The sequence below is a fragment of the Ictidomys tridecemlineatus genome, chromosome 3 (assembly GCF_052094955.1).
Source record: "Ictidomys tridecemlineatus isolate mIctTri1 chromosome 3, mIctTri1.hap1, whole genome shotgun sequence".
Lineage (NCBI taxonomy): Eukaryota > Metazoa > Chordata > Mammalia > Rodentia > Sciuridae > Ictidomys > Ictidomys tridecemlineatus.
The window spans coordinates 33648421-33665703 of record NC_135479.1 but is presented as its reverse complement, the minus strand read 5'-3'; the positions used below and the strand labels follow the sequence as shown (position 1 = coordinate 33665703).

At 36.1% G+C, this 17283-nt stretch overlaps 1 protein-coding gene across 8 annotated transcripts in view; it reads right to left on the bottom strand.

Annotated features, from left to right (window-relative positions):
* Nucleotides 1-17283, bottom strand: part of Rps6kb1 (ribosomal protein S6 kinase B1) — a 113256-nt gene that overhangs the window by 60770 nt on the left and 35203 nt on the right. For 3 of the 8 annotated variants that reach the window (XM_005321554.3, XM_021724059.3, XM_021724060.3), the window contains exons 8-15: nucleotides 16908-16998; nucleotides 16637-16727; nucleotides 15578-15685; nucleotides 14922-14984; nucleotides 14663-14740; nucleotides 9999-10106; nucleotides 5448-5560; nucleotides 3236-4163 (exon numbers count right to left, since the gene is read on the bottom strand). In XM_005321554.3, coding sequence (XP_005321611.1) covers nucleotides 3926-4163; nucleotides 5448-5560; nucleotides 9999-10106; nucleotides 14663-14740; nucleotides 14922-14984; nucleotides 15578-15685; nucleotides 16637-16727; nucleotides 16908-16998 — 890 coding nt within the window. In that variant the 3' untranslated portion in view covers nucleotides 3236-3925. Of the gene's footprint in view, nucleotides 1-3235; nucleotides 4228-5447; nucleotides 5561-9998; nucleotides 10107-14662; nucleotides 14741-14921; nucleotides 14985-15577; nucleotides 15686-16636; nucleotides 16728-16907; nucleotides 16999-17283 lie in introns of those variants that run through there. The other 5 variants (XR_013436168.1, XM_078042353.1, XM_078042352.1 and 2 more) reach the window with 3 other exon arrangements.

The window sequence follows — 17283 nt, the reverse complement described above, 5'->3', positions numbered from 1 at the left end:
AATTCAAGTTCTTCTACTTGATACAATTTGAAAATAAAAGATGTGTAACATCCAACATATAAAATCAATACTGAAGCTTGTTATATATTTAAATAGCTTCTATTCTCAGCAGAAACAGTTTTACAACTGTTATTCCTTACATACATTAATAGTTTATTAAATATGAGAACATGAATACATCTGACTTTTTAATGAGAAAAAACTATATAACTGATATGTACACAGTTGTTTCTTCCTCTGTTTAGGTAATAAAAAAAAGTCACTTCTATTTTATGTTCATTCAAATTTGCATTTAATTTCTATTTACATTCATTCAATCTGAAACCAAATATCTTAATACAGTAAACTAAATACAAGATGAAAAGCAGAAAAGGTGTTACCCTCATAGCACTCCTAATAAGGCAGCTGAAGAGTTTACTTAATAGATGCAAAGCCAACTTGGGATAATAGAAACATAATACTTTAAAGAGCAAACACAGAGATGAACCCATCTTTTAGATGTTACTTTAGATATCAACTGAGATAATACTTGTGCTGTAGTGTTAAGAATCACACAAGAAAAGTACTGTATTAATCAGCAACAGACCATAGGTCATGTGTGACAAATACTTTGTTTTGTCCAGCTTGCTAGTGTCTACTCCTATGAAAAAAGGCAGATGTTTGGATATTGATATTTTTATTTGAGAAGTTAACCATTTTCAAAGTTTCAAAGTCCATTCTTCATAAATTCAACATTTTTCATGGGGATAATCTTAGATCAAGCCCTTGTAAACTAGGAACCATATGACTAGCTGAATATTCAGAAAAGAAAGGTCCTATATTAAATATGAAATCCAAGGCTTAGGATATTAATACTATCTAAGATGCATCTTGATTGTAATCATTTATTACCTATAGGAAAGAATGTTGAATTTATGGAGTCTCAAACATGCATTCTTCTCCCCCACCCATCAAATTATCTTCTATCTTCAAAACAGTATGGAAAAAATCCTTGAAAGATTCAAATTATTTAAGACCATAAAGGGGAAAAAGAAATAAATAACATAATTTTCCTAAAAATCTGGTTCAAGTTCAATAATTAATACTTTACATTGTTAATCACAGCTGGTTTACAAATCCCAGTTTAGTTATTCTGTAATGCTACAAACCTTATAAAATCAAATTAGTAAACTTCAGTTCGGTGATTACATTTTAATTAAAAAACTGCATGTATAAAATAAAAAAATATCCCATAATAGCTAATTGTAAAGAAAATAATCAAGTGATGAAAGAAAAGCACTTAATCATTTTTATACACTTACCTGGAATAACCATAAAGAACCATCTTAGAAACTCAAGACTAGTAATATTGACATCATATATTTTAAACTATGCTTAAATTTTTACAAATAAATATAGGGTACGCCATATTGCATAGGTGTGTGCTTTCTGTCTGTGGCACTAATGTGACACTTGACATGTTTTCACAGTCATAGTAGGGGTATCCACTTATGAAACACAATTTCTCAATAAACTTGACACAGCATGGGAAATTAATTTCACTTAATAAATGTTAAGTTAGAAAAACTAAATATCTGTGTGGATGGTAAGTGTGCAATTAATGCTTTTTATGCAAAAAAGTTGCAGTGTTTGCCCCTATTGCTGGCACTACTAATTATGAAAACAGATTAACTATAGGGTGTTATAGCCAGCCAATCACAGTGCACATGTTACTAGCAGACAGGACTGAGGAGGAATATTTTGGTGTAAAAGTTTCACTGGAATTTGGTCAGGCAGTCAACACTACAGTTAGTAAACACATTTGAAAACAAGTTATCAGGGTAGCACAAGCCATTTACAGTCTGAAATAATACCTATACATGTCACCATAGCTTTTTGGATTTGTTTTTTCCAGACATCACAATTGTCAGAGAACAAAGATCTGCACATTTTAAGTACAATTTCTGCCCTTAATCATCATGTAGCTTCTATACCAGTTACAATTATAAAATTCTTAGTAGGCTGCTGCAGTAAGAGGGTGGGGTACAGGGATTTTTTTGTTTGTTTGTTTGTTTTAATGGTTTTCTGTCCAAAGATGAACTTTTATCAGTTCTTTCATTATTGCCACAATTGAAAGGTATATTTCCAATCATTTTTCATGGTTCTCTTTTGCTTACTGTCATCACATCTCACTTGAGTTGCAATTTAAATAAGCAAAGTTTTTCTCTTTTCTGACTGAATTCAACACGCATAAAGAATTTTATGGCTTGGATCCTATGGCTCAAAAAGGTTTGGAGAACATAGCAAGCAGCATCTATTTAAAAAAATTCTAGGGTTGCAAACTATTACAAATTGACTTTGACACTCAGACTGAATACATTATAAAAGACAAACAAAAAAGAAGTGGTAAGACTCAACTGCATGATCATCTACTTATACCAGTATGCGCTGAAATATATTTTTATAAAGCTCTGCAGATATTAAACCCTTTGACCAGCTAAAGTCATGGAAATGCTCTCTTTAAGGCAGGAAGTATTTAAGAAAGGTAAAGTCACCTTTATTTATTCTTTGTACCTGTAAATCACTTATGTAGATTTTGTTACAATTCAAAAACAGTGTCCTGTTAACATGTTCCCTAAATTAAGCCACTAAGTTTTCTTATTCACTGTGGAAGACATTCATCAAAAGGCCATCAAGTATTTTTACAATCAAAAAAGGTAGCCCCAGTATAGGAGAAAAAAATTAGACCTTTTTTCCTTTTTAAAACTGTTAAGGAAAAAAATGTTAAAGAAGGTAGACAGCAAAAACAGTAAAACGAAGTAAAACTTAAAATTTTACCAATTTGCCATAAAGAGATTAGACAGAGAGTGGACCATGGCAACACCCTCTTCCCCTGGATATTCCTATCTTCCCCATTTTGCTGCCCTCAGTATGCATTTTATCCTGACTCTCTTCCATCCTTCCTCAGCCATGGGCTGAACACATTTGGTGTCTTGAACCAAATACTGGTATAAGAACAGGTGGTGACTTTTTTCCAGTGCAATGCAGGCCCAGTACAAGGATGAAATGTAGGACATACAATTTATGCCCATTCCAAGGCTTCCAGTTAAGCTTAGCACATAGCAGTACTGCAAGTAGAAATGGTTAAATAGATTGTTGCTGTTGTTTTCCTAGTATTACAGACAGGTATTGCAGCTGGGTTACTAAAAATAAACCCCAGGTCCACCCCAAGCCCTCAAAGGAGCCACAGCTGTGGTTTACAATGATTCATTTGCATTTTTTTTATTTCATCAAGAGAAGAAACAAGCTGTCTGGCTTTCTTCACACCACCAATAATTTCGCATTTTAAAGTTTGGGATGTTTTCCATAATGAGCTGAATCAAAAATCTATTTGAAAAATATATATTTATATAAAAAAAAGATTCAGGTTGTTTGCACGTAAAACATCAATTGATAAGTTTGTCTTTGATTCCATGTTGCTGGAAAAAGTTTGACCAAGCTTGCATGCTAATTTGTCCTTAGTTGCAAGTATTATAGGCAATTTCATACTTTGCCTAATGAAAGGAAAACCCTTCTCCAACACAATCAGAATTTGACAGTGATTCAGAAGCAACATCCTATTCTTAATACTGTCAGTTTCCAGCCATCAACGTGAAAATCCTTGATAAGGTTGAGATGTTGCTAGGAACCAATTAATTGATGTGCCTAAGAGTTCTGAAATACTATTTTGCTCAAGTTTTTTTGTTTTGTTTTGTTTTTTGCACCATTGATTGATTTTTAAAAATCCATGTTTGTTTTTCCTTTGTCCAAAGCATTCCAGGAAATGACACTGACTCTTTGAGACTGTCATTTTTAATTCTTCTTGTTTCATCTTGCAGGATGCTCACACATCCCTTTTCCCCTGCTTTTTTTGTTTTTGCCTCAAATTAATTAAAGCATTGCTTTGTCATAGATTCATTCGCAGGTGCTCTGGCCGTTTGGAGATCATGGGAAAAGCTTGTTTTTTGTATGGCCCGGAGTTCGGCTGTCGTATTGGAAGTGGTGCTGACGCTTCCCCACTCATTGTCACATCCATCTGCTCTATTCCACTTGTTTCCATTGGGTATTCCACAGGCGTCTGAGGATTTGCTGTGCTGGCTGAAGCACCTCTTGCCCAGAAATCCCCAGGAGAAAATTTGACGGGGCTTTAAGACAAGGAAGAGCTATCATTCATTTGTCTCAAGGATCATCTCAACAAGAAGTATTTCCCTTAGATTTAAAGGGAGAGGCACAAATAACACTTTTTTCATTTAAATTTATTTTTGTGTGGATTAGCAATGAAGGCAAAAATTTTGGTTGTACCATCTTTTCCCTAGACTAATTCCTGGAGTGTTCTAACTGGTCTCTAAGTCCCTGAGTGATAAACAGATATGCAGGTTTTTTTGTTTGTTTTTGCAGTGGTCAGGATCGAACCCACGGTCTCGTGCAGGCTAGGCAAGCACTCTACCACTGAGCCACATCTCCAGACCTTATTTTTAAAACAATTTTACTCCCTTACTTCAAACAGCTTCCCAATGCATTTAAAATTAAAACACTTTTCCAAATTTCTGCCATTTTCCTCCTCACTCACCACACTCCAGAACACCAAGAAAAGGCCAAGTTTTTTTTCTCCCTCTGGGCTTGTTCACTTGCTGTTCTTTTGCCTGCAACATTTTGTACCTCCTATTTTTGCATAGCTGGCTCTTGCTCTTTATTCCTAGATGTTACTTCACCAGGAGGCCATTCTCTTATTCCTATAAGTAGAAGTCTCCTTGTTGTCTCCTCTGTTTGCTACTTTTTTTTTTTTTTTTTTTTTTTTGAGGGGTAGGTAACAAGGATTGAACCCAGGGGCATTTTACCACTGAGCTACATTCTCAGCCACCATCCCCCACCCTTTTAAACTTTGAGACAGTCTCCCCAGGTTGCTGAGGCTGGCTTCAAACTTGTGATCCTCTGCCTTGAAAGTTGCTGGGATTACAGGAATGCACCATTGTACCCAGCTTTTTTTTTTTTTTTTTTTAAATAGCACTTGGCACTAGTGATAGTTACATATTTTTGTATGTATTTCCATCTTTGTTACTGTGACTCCCACTAAATTGTAAGCTCCATCAGGGCAGGGACAATTCCCATGTTACATGTACTATAAAAACATATAACATGCAGCCCAGCTCCTGGTGCACAATAAATGTTGAGTGAATGGAGTAAGAGGGTATTTGCCAGCATAGCAGCTTACTTTCAGGAGGGAAACGTAAACTAGCGTGTAACTGATCTATCGTTAGACTAGTCCTTTGCAATTTGAGATGACATAGATGCTGTGATTACATTAACCAAAGAGAATATGACAAACTTTCATTTATTTTACTTGACATAAGTTTCTTAAGCAATATTCTTCTAGGTTTAAGGAAAAAAACAAACGAACAAAAAAACCTGAGAATAACAGTCTGAAATACCTGACAGGTGTTCGTGGGCTGCCAATAAATCTTCGTGGAGATCGAATTTTTGGTTCAAAGGAAAACTTTTCTTTCACACTTTCAAGTACAGATGGAGCCACATATGTAAAACCCTGAAAGACAGTTAACAGTGAACTACAGAATGGCATTTTGACACATACATCAAGAAAATGGGTGTCCAGGGCCAGGGTTGTAGCTCAGTGGGAGAATGCTTGCCTACCATGTGTGAGGCACTGGGTTCTATCCTCAGCACCATATAAAAATAATAAATAAAATAAAGGTATTGTGTCCATCTACAATTAAAAAAATATTTAAAAAAAAAGAAAAGAAAATGGGTGTCTAGTCTCTGACACACCAATACAATAATGCACAACTAGGGGCTGGGGATGTGGCTCAAGCGGTAGCGCGCTCGCCTGGTATGCGTGTGACCCGGGTTCGATCCTCAGCACCACATACCAACAAAGATGTTGTGTCCGCCAAGAACTGAAAAATAAATATTTAAAAAAAAAAAAAAATAATGCACAACTAAAATCACCAATGCTGGGCTAGTTGTGCACTCTCAAGAGTGCCTGCCTCACATGGGCAAGGCCTTGGATTCAATCCTTAGCACTGCAAAAAATATAAGTGTATTTTTGAAGAATATTTACTTTTTAGTTGTAGGTGGACACAATACCTTTATTTTTTTATTTTTATGTGGTGCTGAGGAGCGAATCCAGTGTTTCATGCATGTTAAGAGAGCGGTCTACCACTGAGCAACAACTCCAGCCCAGGTGTATTTTTTAAAGTAAGGAAAATCCAGCAAACAAAACTCTACTTGGGGCTGGGATTGTGGCTCAGCGGTAGAGTGCTCGCCTAGCATGGGCAGGGGCGGGACCGGGGTTAGATTCTCAGCACCACATAAAAATAAAGGCATTGGGTTAAAAAAAACAAAAAAACTCTACCCTATTTTTAGGAGTAGGAAAATAGGAAAAATATAGGTTACATTAAGATATTACAAACTGAAAGAAATGCAAAGGAAATGCATGTTTCCAGACATATGCATATAAGCAACCAAGATTATCACTCCCAAAACAATTTCTCTTCATTAGATCACAGTAAAACTAAAATCTTCAGACATGGCATGAGTGATTGTTCTGGTTTTGCAACAATGATTAGAAAGATTTTTTTTTCCTTGTGGTACTAGGGATTAAACCCACAGGGCCTCATGCATGCTAGGCAAGCACTCCAACATTCCTACATACCCAGCCCCAGATTTTTTTTTTTTTTTTTTTTTTGGTGAACAAGTATGGACATTACAAAACCCCTCAACTGTAAAGGGCAAAATGCAATTTTATTAGCTTTAATTCTGTCTTGGACCTTGCTATTGGGCTACCAGCTGCCACTGTCCTTGCTGTGAACGTTCAATCTCTTACAATCAGTTTCAGGCCTATTTTTTCTACTAATTATCATTGGCAATGAGTGAGAATATACATTACAGTACGCTTAACAGGCTCTAGGTGAAGTCCTAAAGAGTAAGGTATGATTCTGCAATAAATATGCTTTGTGACTTCAGAGGTCATTTCTCTATATGTTCTAGTACAAAGTTGTAACTACCAAGAAGCCCCACTGCATCGTAATTATCTTTGAATTTCTTTTAATTCTATGACGGACTCTTACAATCGAATTTAAATTTTGATGACCTGCAGTTGCTAGAAACAAAATCTTCAGGTAGGTGGGATATCAATTTTTTATCCCCCTGGCAGTGCTGGAGATTGAACACAGAGCCTCACATGTTACCCACAGACTCTACCACTGAGTATACCTGCAGGCCCTATTTTTAAATTAATTTTTAAAGAAAACAGGCGGGTGGACCAATGGTACAGAATAGAGGACACAGAGACTAATCCACAAAGTTACAACTATCTTATATTTGATAAAGGGGCTAAAAGCATGCAATGGAGGAAGGATAGCATCTTCAACAAATGGTGCTGGGAAAACTGGAAATCCATATGCAACAAAATGAAACTGAATCCCCTTTTCTCGCCATGCACAAAAGTTAACTCAAAATGGATCAAGGAGCTTGATATCAAATCAGAGACTCTGCGTCTGATAGAAGAAAAAGTTGGCTTCAATCTATATATTGTGGGGTCGGGCTCCAAATTCCTTAATAGGACACCCATAGCACAAGAGTTAATAAAAAGAATCAACAAAGGGGACTTACTTAAACTAAAAAGTTTTTTCTCAGCAAGAGAAACAATAAGAGAGGTAAATAGGGAGCCTACATCATGGGAACAAATTTTTACTCCTCACACTTCAGATAGAGCCCTAATATCCAGAGTATACAAAGAACTCAAAAAATTAAACAATAAGATAACAAATAACCCAATCAGCAAATGGGCCAAGGACCTGAACAGACACTTCTTAGAGGAGGACATACAATCAATCAACAAGTACATGAAAAAATACTCACCATCTCTAGCAGTCAGAGAAATGCAAATCAAAACCACCCTAAGATACCATCTCACTACAGTAAGATTGGCAGCCATTATGAAGTCAAAGAAGTGCTGGCGAGGATGTGGGGAAAAGGGTACACTTGTACATTGCTGGTGGGACTGTAAATTGTTGTGGCCAATTTGGAAAGCAGTATGGAGATTCCTGGGAAAGCTGGAATGGAACCACCATTTGACCCAGCTATTGCCCTTCTCAGAATATTCCCTGAAGACCTTAAAAGAGTGTACTATAGGGATACTGCTACATCGATGTTCATAGCAGCACAATTCACAATAGCTAGACTGTGGAACCAACCTAGATGCCCTTCAATAGATGAATGGATAAAAAAAATGTGGCATTTATACACAATGGAGTATTACTCTGCACTAAAAAATGACAAAATCATGGAATTTGCAGGGAAATGGATGGCACCAGAGCAGATTATGCGAAGTGAAGCTAGCCAATCCCTAAAAAACAAATGCCAAATGTCATCTTTGATATAAGGAGAGCAACTAAGAACAGAATAGGGAGGAAGAGCATGAGAAGAAGATCACCATTAAACAGGGTCGAGAGGGGGGAGGGAAAAAGAGAGAGAAGGGAAATTGCATGGTAAAGGAAGGAGACCCTCATTGTTATACAAAATTATATATAAGAGGAAGTCAGGGGAAGGAAAAAAACAAAAGAGAGAAATGAATTACAGTAGATAGGGTAGAGAGAGAAGATGGGAGGGGAGGGGAGGGGAGGGGAGGGGGGATAGTAGAGGATAGGAAAGGCAGCAGAATACCACAGACACTAGTATGGCAGTATGTAAAAAAGTGGATGTGGAACCGATGTGAATCTGCAATATGTATACGGGGTAAAAATGGGAGTTCATAATCTGCTTGAATCAAATTTATGAAATATGATATGTCAAGAGCTTTGTAATGTTTTGAACAACTAATAATAAAAAAAATTAAAAAATAATAATTTTTAAAGAGATCTTGGGAAGGATGGATAAGGGAAGATCAATGTATTAAGGGCGTAGGGTGGGAGAGTGGGGGAGGGGGGAGGGATCAGGACTGAAGGAGTGGGTCAGATTCCATGCATTCAGGATAAGCTTAGCTACTATTTATACTATAATGCTCTAATTAAAAAAGAGACAGATGTGTATGTGTGTGTCCTGGAAGTCAGGCATGGTAGCACAAAACTATTCCCAGAAACTCAGAAGGCTAAGGCAGGAGAATTTGAGGCCAGCCTAAGCAACTCAGTGAGACCCTGTCTCGAGACAAAAACATAAAAAAGGGTGGGGATGTAGTTCAGTGATAAAGCATCCCTGGGTTTAATCCCCAGTACTGGAAAAAGAATAATAACATAAACAGATCTTGTGGTTGGGGGCATAGCACATTTAAGTACTTCTACATGAAAGAATAATTATTACCACAAATGATACTCTATTCTGATGTCAAATATTCACAGTTGACATTATGGATCCCCTACAGACTTAGTTAAGACTACCAGCAATCTACTTCTGTTCTGGAAAATATTAAAAGCTTTTTTCCCATTTGCAATGGCTGTGTGGTTTTGGGTTGCAGTGCCAAGCCAAACATCATTTTAAGTCAGTTGCTCAACCAAAAAAGAAATCATACATTGAAAAGAATCACAATTCACACTTTAATTGCTAAAATGGAGTGTTAGCTTATCAAAATAAATTTTGTAGGTACCAATGTTATTGTGGCTCAGCATTCGCCTAGTATGTATGAGGCACTGGGTTTGACTCTCAGCACTGCATATAAATAAATAAGTAAGCAAATAAATAAATAATAAAGGTCATCAACAACTTGAAAAAAAAAAAAAAAAACCCATCCTTCGGGGCTGGGGATGTGGCTCAAGCGGTAGCGCGCACGCCTGGCATGCATGCGGCCCGGGTTCGATCCTCAGTACCACATACCAACAAAGATGATATGTCCGCCGAGAACTAAAAAATAAATATTAAAAAAAAAAAAATTCTCTATCTCTCTCTCTTTTAAAAAAAACAAAAAAAAAAAAAAAAAAAATCCTTCTATTTAAATTTCCCATGGCCACATGGAAATTTTTTTTACTTACCAGAAAGACCTGGTTGGCACTTTCACTGAGAGTTGAGTCATCTGGGCTGTCAACAGGTGTCTGACGTGTAAACTTCGAATCAAACTGACTCACATCCTCTTCGGATTGCTTTATGAAAACAAAAGAATTAGAAAATGATGAACAGTATATTACATATGTCAACCAACTGTGTTTGTTGCAAGCTGTACAAAAAGCTCTTTTCGCCGGGGTTGACTGTAATAAAATATCAGAATAGTTTTTGGCACAGACTAAAGAAAAAATGCAGTTGGAAAGTATCAACAGTCAAATTACATCTTCACATTCTACATATACATTGAAATAGATTCTAATATATAGTTATCATTCCTATTAAATATGTAAATATTAATTTTTCCCTTTCCCTCTTAGAAATCTTCAATTCTGTCTAGTCCACTGGCTAAATCCCTGTTGAGATTCAGAAAATTTGCTTAGCTGACTATTGGCAGGTTTGTAATGAATCTAGACTTTTTTTTTTTTTTTTTTTTTGTGGTGCTGGGGATTGAACCCAGGGCCTTGTAAATGCATGGCAGGCACTCTCCAACTGAGCTATATCCCCAGCCCCTAAAAGACTATTAGAGAAGAGTAAAGCCACACCTGTAAGATGCTCCAGTTAGGGGCTGAGGATGGAGTTCAATAGTACAGTGCTTGCTTAGCATACTAGAGGCCCTAGATTCAATCTCTAGCACTACCAAACATAAATAAATAATAAAGTTTCCTTTCACAGCTTATTTCACTCCTTTATAGTTTTCAAGAAGCAAAAATAAGTCTACACAGCATGAGAATATTTTCTCATGAAAGAATAGTATCATCTATGTGCTAACCATCAGATATATTTCTTTAATTCATTCTCTATTTCCTAATATAGTTAGACTTTTATAATAGACTGAACATTCAATCTCTTAGACTCAGGCCTATCTTTTCTCCTATTTATCATTGGCAATAAGTGAGAATATACATTACAGTAGGCTTAACAGGCTCTAGGTGAAGTCCTAAAGAGTAAGGTATGATCTACAATGAATATGCTTTGTGACTTCAGAAGTCATTTCTCCATATGTTCTAGTACACCAAAGTTGTAACTACCAAGAAGCCCCGCTGCATCTTAATTATCTTTGAATTTCTTTTAATTCTATGATGGACTCTTACAAAGAAAATAAATATCAATTCAGAAAATTTGATTTAATACTAAAAGATTACAACAATAACCTTATTCACAAAATATATTTCTAAAGAAAGACATCAAAACATAGTAACAATGGTTAACCTAGTAATATTGAGAACTCTTAGAGCCCAATGTCTCCACTTTCCACTAGGAGGAAGAATGAGCACTCCTTGGAGAAATGGCTAATTCCAGGTGTAGGGAAGAAAATGTACAAGATATACACAGAATATCAATTTCCTTGTTTTGCTCTCTAGAGCAATAGCAGAGAATGTAGTCATGTCAAATAAAAATTGGAAAAGTTAGCATCAATAAACTACAATGTATTGAAATGCAAATATGTTAAAATGCATGGATTCATGATACTAATTTTTTTTTTTTTTAATTCAAGTCAAGTTCAGGAAGATGCTAGGGAACTAATTCATTATTTTGAAAACTGAGAAAGAATCAATCCTGTCTCTCCTGTATGAACTGCACCTTGGGTAACCAAACAAATGATGAGAGTCTCTTTTTATTGAAAAATTCCAATATATAAATACATGACCAGTGTAACTCCACATCACATACAACCACAAGAATGTGATACCAATTGGAATGGGTTGTAACTCCATATATGCATAATATGTCAAAATACACGGGACTGGGGATGTGGCTCAAGCAGTAGCGCGCTCGTCTGGCACGCGTGCGGCCCGGGTTCGATCCTCAGCACCACATACAAACAAAGATGTTGTGTCTGCCAAATACTAAAAAATAAATATTAAAATTCTCTCTCTCTCTCCCTCTCTCTCACTGTCTCTCACTCTCTCTTAAAAAAAAAAACAACAACACAAAATACACATTACTGTCATGTATACCTAAAAACAACAAATTAAAAAAAAAAAGAAAGAAAAATTCCAGCCAGGTGATGTGGTGCACATCTGTAATCCCAGTAGCTTGGGAGGCTGAAGCTGGAGGATCACAAGTTCAAAGCCATCCTCAGCAATGGTGAGTCACTAAGCAACTCAGTAATATCCTGTTTCTAAATAAAATATAAAATAGGGCTGGAGATGGGGCCCAGTGGTCGAGTGCTCCTGAGTTCAATCCCCAGAATCCTCTCACCCCCAAAAAGAAAAGTTCCAGGGAATAAAAAATAAACATAAAAGAACAGACCATTTTGCAAACCATTAATGTAATCATGGAACTATGCTAGACTTTTCTCAGTCTCAACACTATTGACATTTTGGGCTTGAAAAATCTTTGTTATTGGGGGCTGTCCTATTCTAGCCCCCATGTACTAGTTATTATCCTCTCCTTCAAACTGTGACAAACAAAATGTTTCTAGACATTGCCAAATTGCCACTGGCATGGGAATGGTGGTGCACGCCTGTATTCCCAATGACTCTGGAGGCTGATGTAGGAGAATTTCAAATTCAAGGCCAAACTTGGTAACTTAGCAAACCCTGTCTCAAAATAAATAAAAAGGGTATGGAGTGTAGCTCAGGGGTAGAGCACACTGGGTTCTATCCCAAGTACCCACCACCAAAAATTACCCTTGGTTAAGAAATAATGACAGGGCTGGGGAGGTGGCTCAAGCGGTAGCGCGCTCGCCTAGCATGCGTGCGGCCCGGGTTCGATCCTCAGCAGCACCACATACCAACAAAGATGTTGTGTCCGCCGAGAACTAAGAAAAAATAAATAAATGTTAAAATTCTCTCTCTCTCTCTGTCCCCCTCTCTCTCACTCTCTCTTTAAAAAAAAAAAAAAAAAAAAAAAAAAAGAAATAATGACATAGGCATTAATCAAAGATCACTGGAAAAAATACAACTACACAATAGGCCTCCTTATCAAAACATATAATACCAAGAGTTTAATCTAAATCAGATCAAGCACCTAAATCTAACAATCAGTTTTTGAAAATACAGGAAACTGGGCTGGGGCTGGGGTTCAGTGGTAGAGTGCTCGCCTAGCATTCGTGAGGCACTGGGTTCAATCCTCAGCACCACATAAATACTGGTATTGAGTCCATTTATAACTAAAAAAAAAAAAAAAAAAATACAGGAATCATGAACATGGTCAATGATGCCATGAGGATGAAGAGTTTCTTCAATAAATCCCCAAGGGGGCTATCTATAAAAGAAACAGCAAACTATGTATAGACTGTGATTGAAACCTTATTAAAGAAGCTAATAGGATTAAAAAAATAAAAGGAAACAACTGGGGAAATTATTAACTTTTTAGGTGTGATGATAGCATAGTGGTCATGTTCATGTTTATGCTTAAACAAACTGAACACTTTGATTCTGGGCAGGAAGCATGTTAGTTGATTTTTCTCCTTACAATTGTACATGCCAACATTTTAAAGCAGGTCAACTTGTGCTTTATAACCAAATCATCATTATCATCATCATCATCATCATCATCATCATCATCATCATCATCATCATTATCTTCCTCCTCTTCCTTCACCTACATCCCAAGAAACAGAAAAAAAACTATCATTTTTTTCAGGTTCTGAGGTAGGAGGAAAGAACAAATACTCATTTATATATCAGCATATTATTATCAATTGAATTGTGTACTATCCCTAAATTCATATGCTGAAGTTCTAACCCCCAGTTCTTCAGAATGTGACCTTATCTGATAAGGGCTGTTGTAGAATGTTATCAGTAAAGATGAGGAAGGGACCCTAATCCAATATGATTGCTGTCCTTATAAAAAAAGAGAAATCTAGGCACAGATATGCACACAGGTAGAACATCATTTGATTATATAGACAAATAAATCCAGGTGATGTGCCTAAAAGCCAAACAATGACAAAGATTGCCAGCATAGGGAGACAAGGTACAGTCTTGCTCATAATGAGTCAATCCTGCCAACTTGATCTCAGACTTGTGGCTTCCAGATCAACAGAAAAATAAATTTCTGTCAAACCACCCACTTTGTGGCATTTTTTTTATGGTAAAGTTAGAAAAATAATTCATACATATTCTATATTTTGAAGAAAATGTTCCCAGAGAATCATATTTAAAATGGGGTTTAATTAAGCAAAACCAAATAAAGCAAAAAAGGAAAAATAAAAAAGTCCCAACCGTTTTTTTTTTTTTTTTTTTGGTACTGGGGACTGAACATAGGGGTGCTTTACCTCTGAGCAACATCCCCAGCCCTTTTGATTTTTGAGACAGGGCCTTGCTAAGTTACTGAGGCTGATCTCAAACTTGAAATCCTCCTGCCTCAGCCTCCCAAGCCACTGAGATTACAAGTGTGTGCTACCATGCCCAGCAAGTCCCATCATCTTGAAATATTAAAATCAACTTTAAAATAACTAATAAAGTCATTGAATGCCAACCGGCATTAGTTCTTAAAAAGATAATACAAAAATTCTAAAAAGAGAGGACAGATCAATGTGCCTTTGAAATTTAATAAATGTAATGTTTCTGACTGTTCTGAAACTTTTTTCTTACCCTAAAAAAGTACCAGATCCCTCAAAGTATATGCTTTCATATATACATACCAACAGAGGTTTAAAGGGAGGCTCCACCTTCCGAGCCAGAAGTTCTTCCCAATTAATATGTCGGAAGAATGGATGAGCCTAGGAAAAAAGAACAGAAAAAGTCAAGGGGATTAGACTTTACAGAAATGACAAATAAACCACCTTTTTGAAGTTATAAGTCACAAAATAAGCTAAACTGATAAGCAACTACATTCAACCTCACACATAAATAAAATTAGGCATCATCTTCTCCCAAAACATCAAACATGCCAATCCCTACTTGAACTTCTCCAGCGTCCCCAGGACCAGCTCCAAGTCGAGAAGCAGCATTTCTTTTCAGCAGCTTTAGGGAGGAAAAAAGTACTAATGAAGAAACTTACTTAAATTGAATGCTTTTTTCTTTTTAGAATCTGTTTTCTATTTTGCCTTGAGCAAATGTAATTTATTCATAACTAACAAATATTGTTTGAGAACAAAAATTAAACCTTTAAATTTGTTCTTTATTTTCAAAAACTTCAGGCTTTTTGGTTCAATATTTATGTATGATTTTTTATTCAAAATATGTGACAAATCCTAACTAGTTAACTATAATTCTAGTTATTGAGGTTTATAGTTTGCCTTTTTAAGAACTCTACCCATGATAGGAAGGGCAGCAGAATAAAATAGACATTATTATTGTTGTTTGTATATAGGTGACTGTATGACCAATGTGATTCTGCAACCTGTACAATCAGAAAAATGAGAAATTATACCCCATTTGATTCAAATGTCAAGATCATTGTACTGTCATGTGTAACTAATTAAAAAAAAAAAAAAAAAAAGAACTCTACCCATGGATTAGGGATATGGTTCAGTGGTACAGCACTTGCCCAGCATGTGTGAGGCCCTAGGTTTTATTCCTAGCATTACAAAATAATAAAATTTAAAAAACCCTACCTTTTTAAGCAAATCTCTGGCTTCTTGTGTGAGGTAGGGAGGCAAATTGAGTTTACATTTGAGGATTTTGTCAATTGTTTTCTTTCTATTTTCCCCAGTGAATGGAGGCTAAAAGTAGAAAAGAATGAGAAAAATTAGCATACAAAAAATATTAAATGATATTATCCATTTCTTAAATCAATCAATCATTTGTATTGATCAAAAATATATGTCATGAAATAAGCTAACTACTAAAGACCTGTAGTTTTAAAGCAATGGTATTGAAGAAATATCAATGCCCAGTATGGAAGACTGGGTTTCTTCTGTTAACTTGCCATGTGATTAGCAATGAGCATAGAATTTTATGCTTTCATTCCTCCTTTTCTAAAATAACTCATTAGATAATCTTACATCTATTTCATGGGATTGCCATGACATAAATCATTTAAATAAAAATGTTTTTTAAAACGTGTGGAATCCAGTAGGGCATGGTAGAGTATGCTGTAATCCCAGTAACTCAGAAGGCTGAGGCAGGAGGATCACAGGTTCAAAGCCAGCCCAAGCCCAGCAACTTAGCGAGGCTATAAGCAACCTAGTGAGATCCCGTCTTGAAGTAAAAAATTTTAAAAAGGGGCTGAGGATATGACTCAGTGGTTAAGTACCCTTGGGTTCAATCCCTGGTACCAAAAAAAAAAAAGGCATGAAATCCTGATGGGTTCAGTGGTGCATGCTTGTAATCCTAGCAACTTGGGAGCCTGCCAAGCAACTTAACATGAACCTCAGAAACTTGGTGAGAACCTGTCTCAAAATAAAATAAAAACAATAAAAGGACTGAGAGTGTAGCTCAGTGGTAAAACACCCCTGAGTTCAATTCCCAGTACCAAGGAAAAAAAAAAAAAAAGAATCCTATATAATCATAAAACATTACAAGTGTTAAACTACTGATAAACAAATCTTTGGGTTTGAAAATAACTTTACTTATGACATTTTCTGTAAGTAAAGGGAAGGCCTCTTGCTGTAGTGGTTTAATAACTATTTGACACAGATCTTAATACATGCAACTTTTAACTGTGCACCTACTGCTCCAGTCAGCATGTCATACATTAATGCTCCCAAACTCCACCAATCCACAGCACGATTGTGGCCACTTCTCATCAAGATTTCAGGGGCCCTATAATGAGAAAAACAAAAGCCTAAAAATTCACCCATTTGCATATTATCTGAATTACAATTTTAAAAACAATATAAAAGTCAATGATACTATAGAAAACTAACTCACTATTACTTAAATCATGTAAAAGTTAGATATTACCCCCAAACCAGTTATATTTTCTTTTAACATGCAGCTCACATGTATTCTATTGTTCCACAAAATGTGTGTGTGACTGTTCCATCATGAATAGATTCTTTGCATAGTCCAAAGTCTGTTAATTTCACATGACCTACAATAAAAGATTAAAACATGATTATTCTGAGAGCTTTAAGTATATGCAGTGTTTGAACATATCATACAAGACAAGAAAATCTATCCATTTAACTTTTCCTTGCCTTCACCTTGACAATATCAAGAACTAATTAGGTGCTACTCATAAGGTGGAGTGCTAATTCTTTAAGGTTAGGACAGAATCATTTTTTTGCCAATGATATAATCTAGTAAAGATAAAACAGAAGAAGTGGAAGAGCTTGTCTAAGGTTCTGCCTTTACCTATATGTAGAGTCCTCTTCCA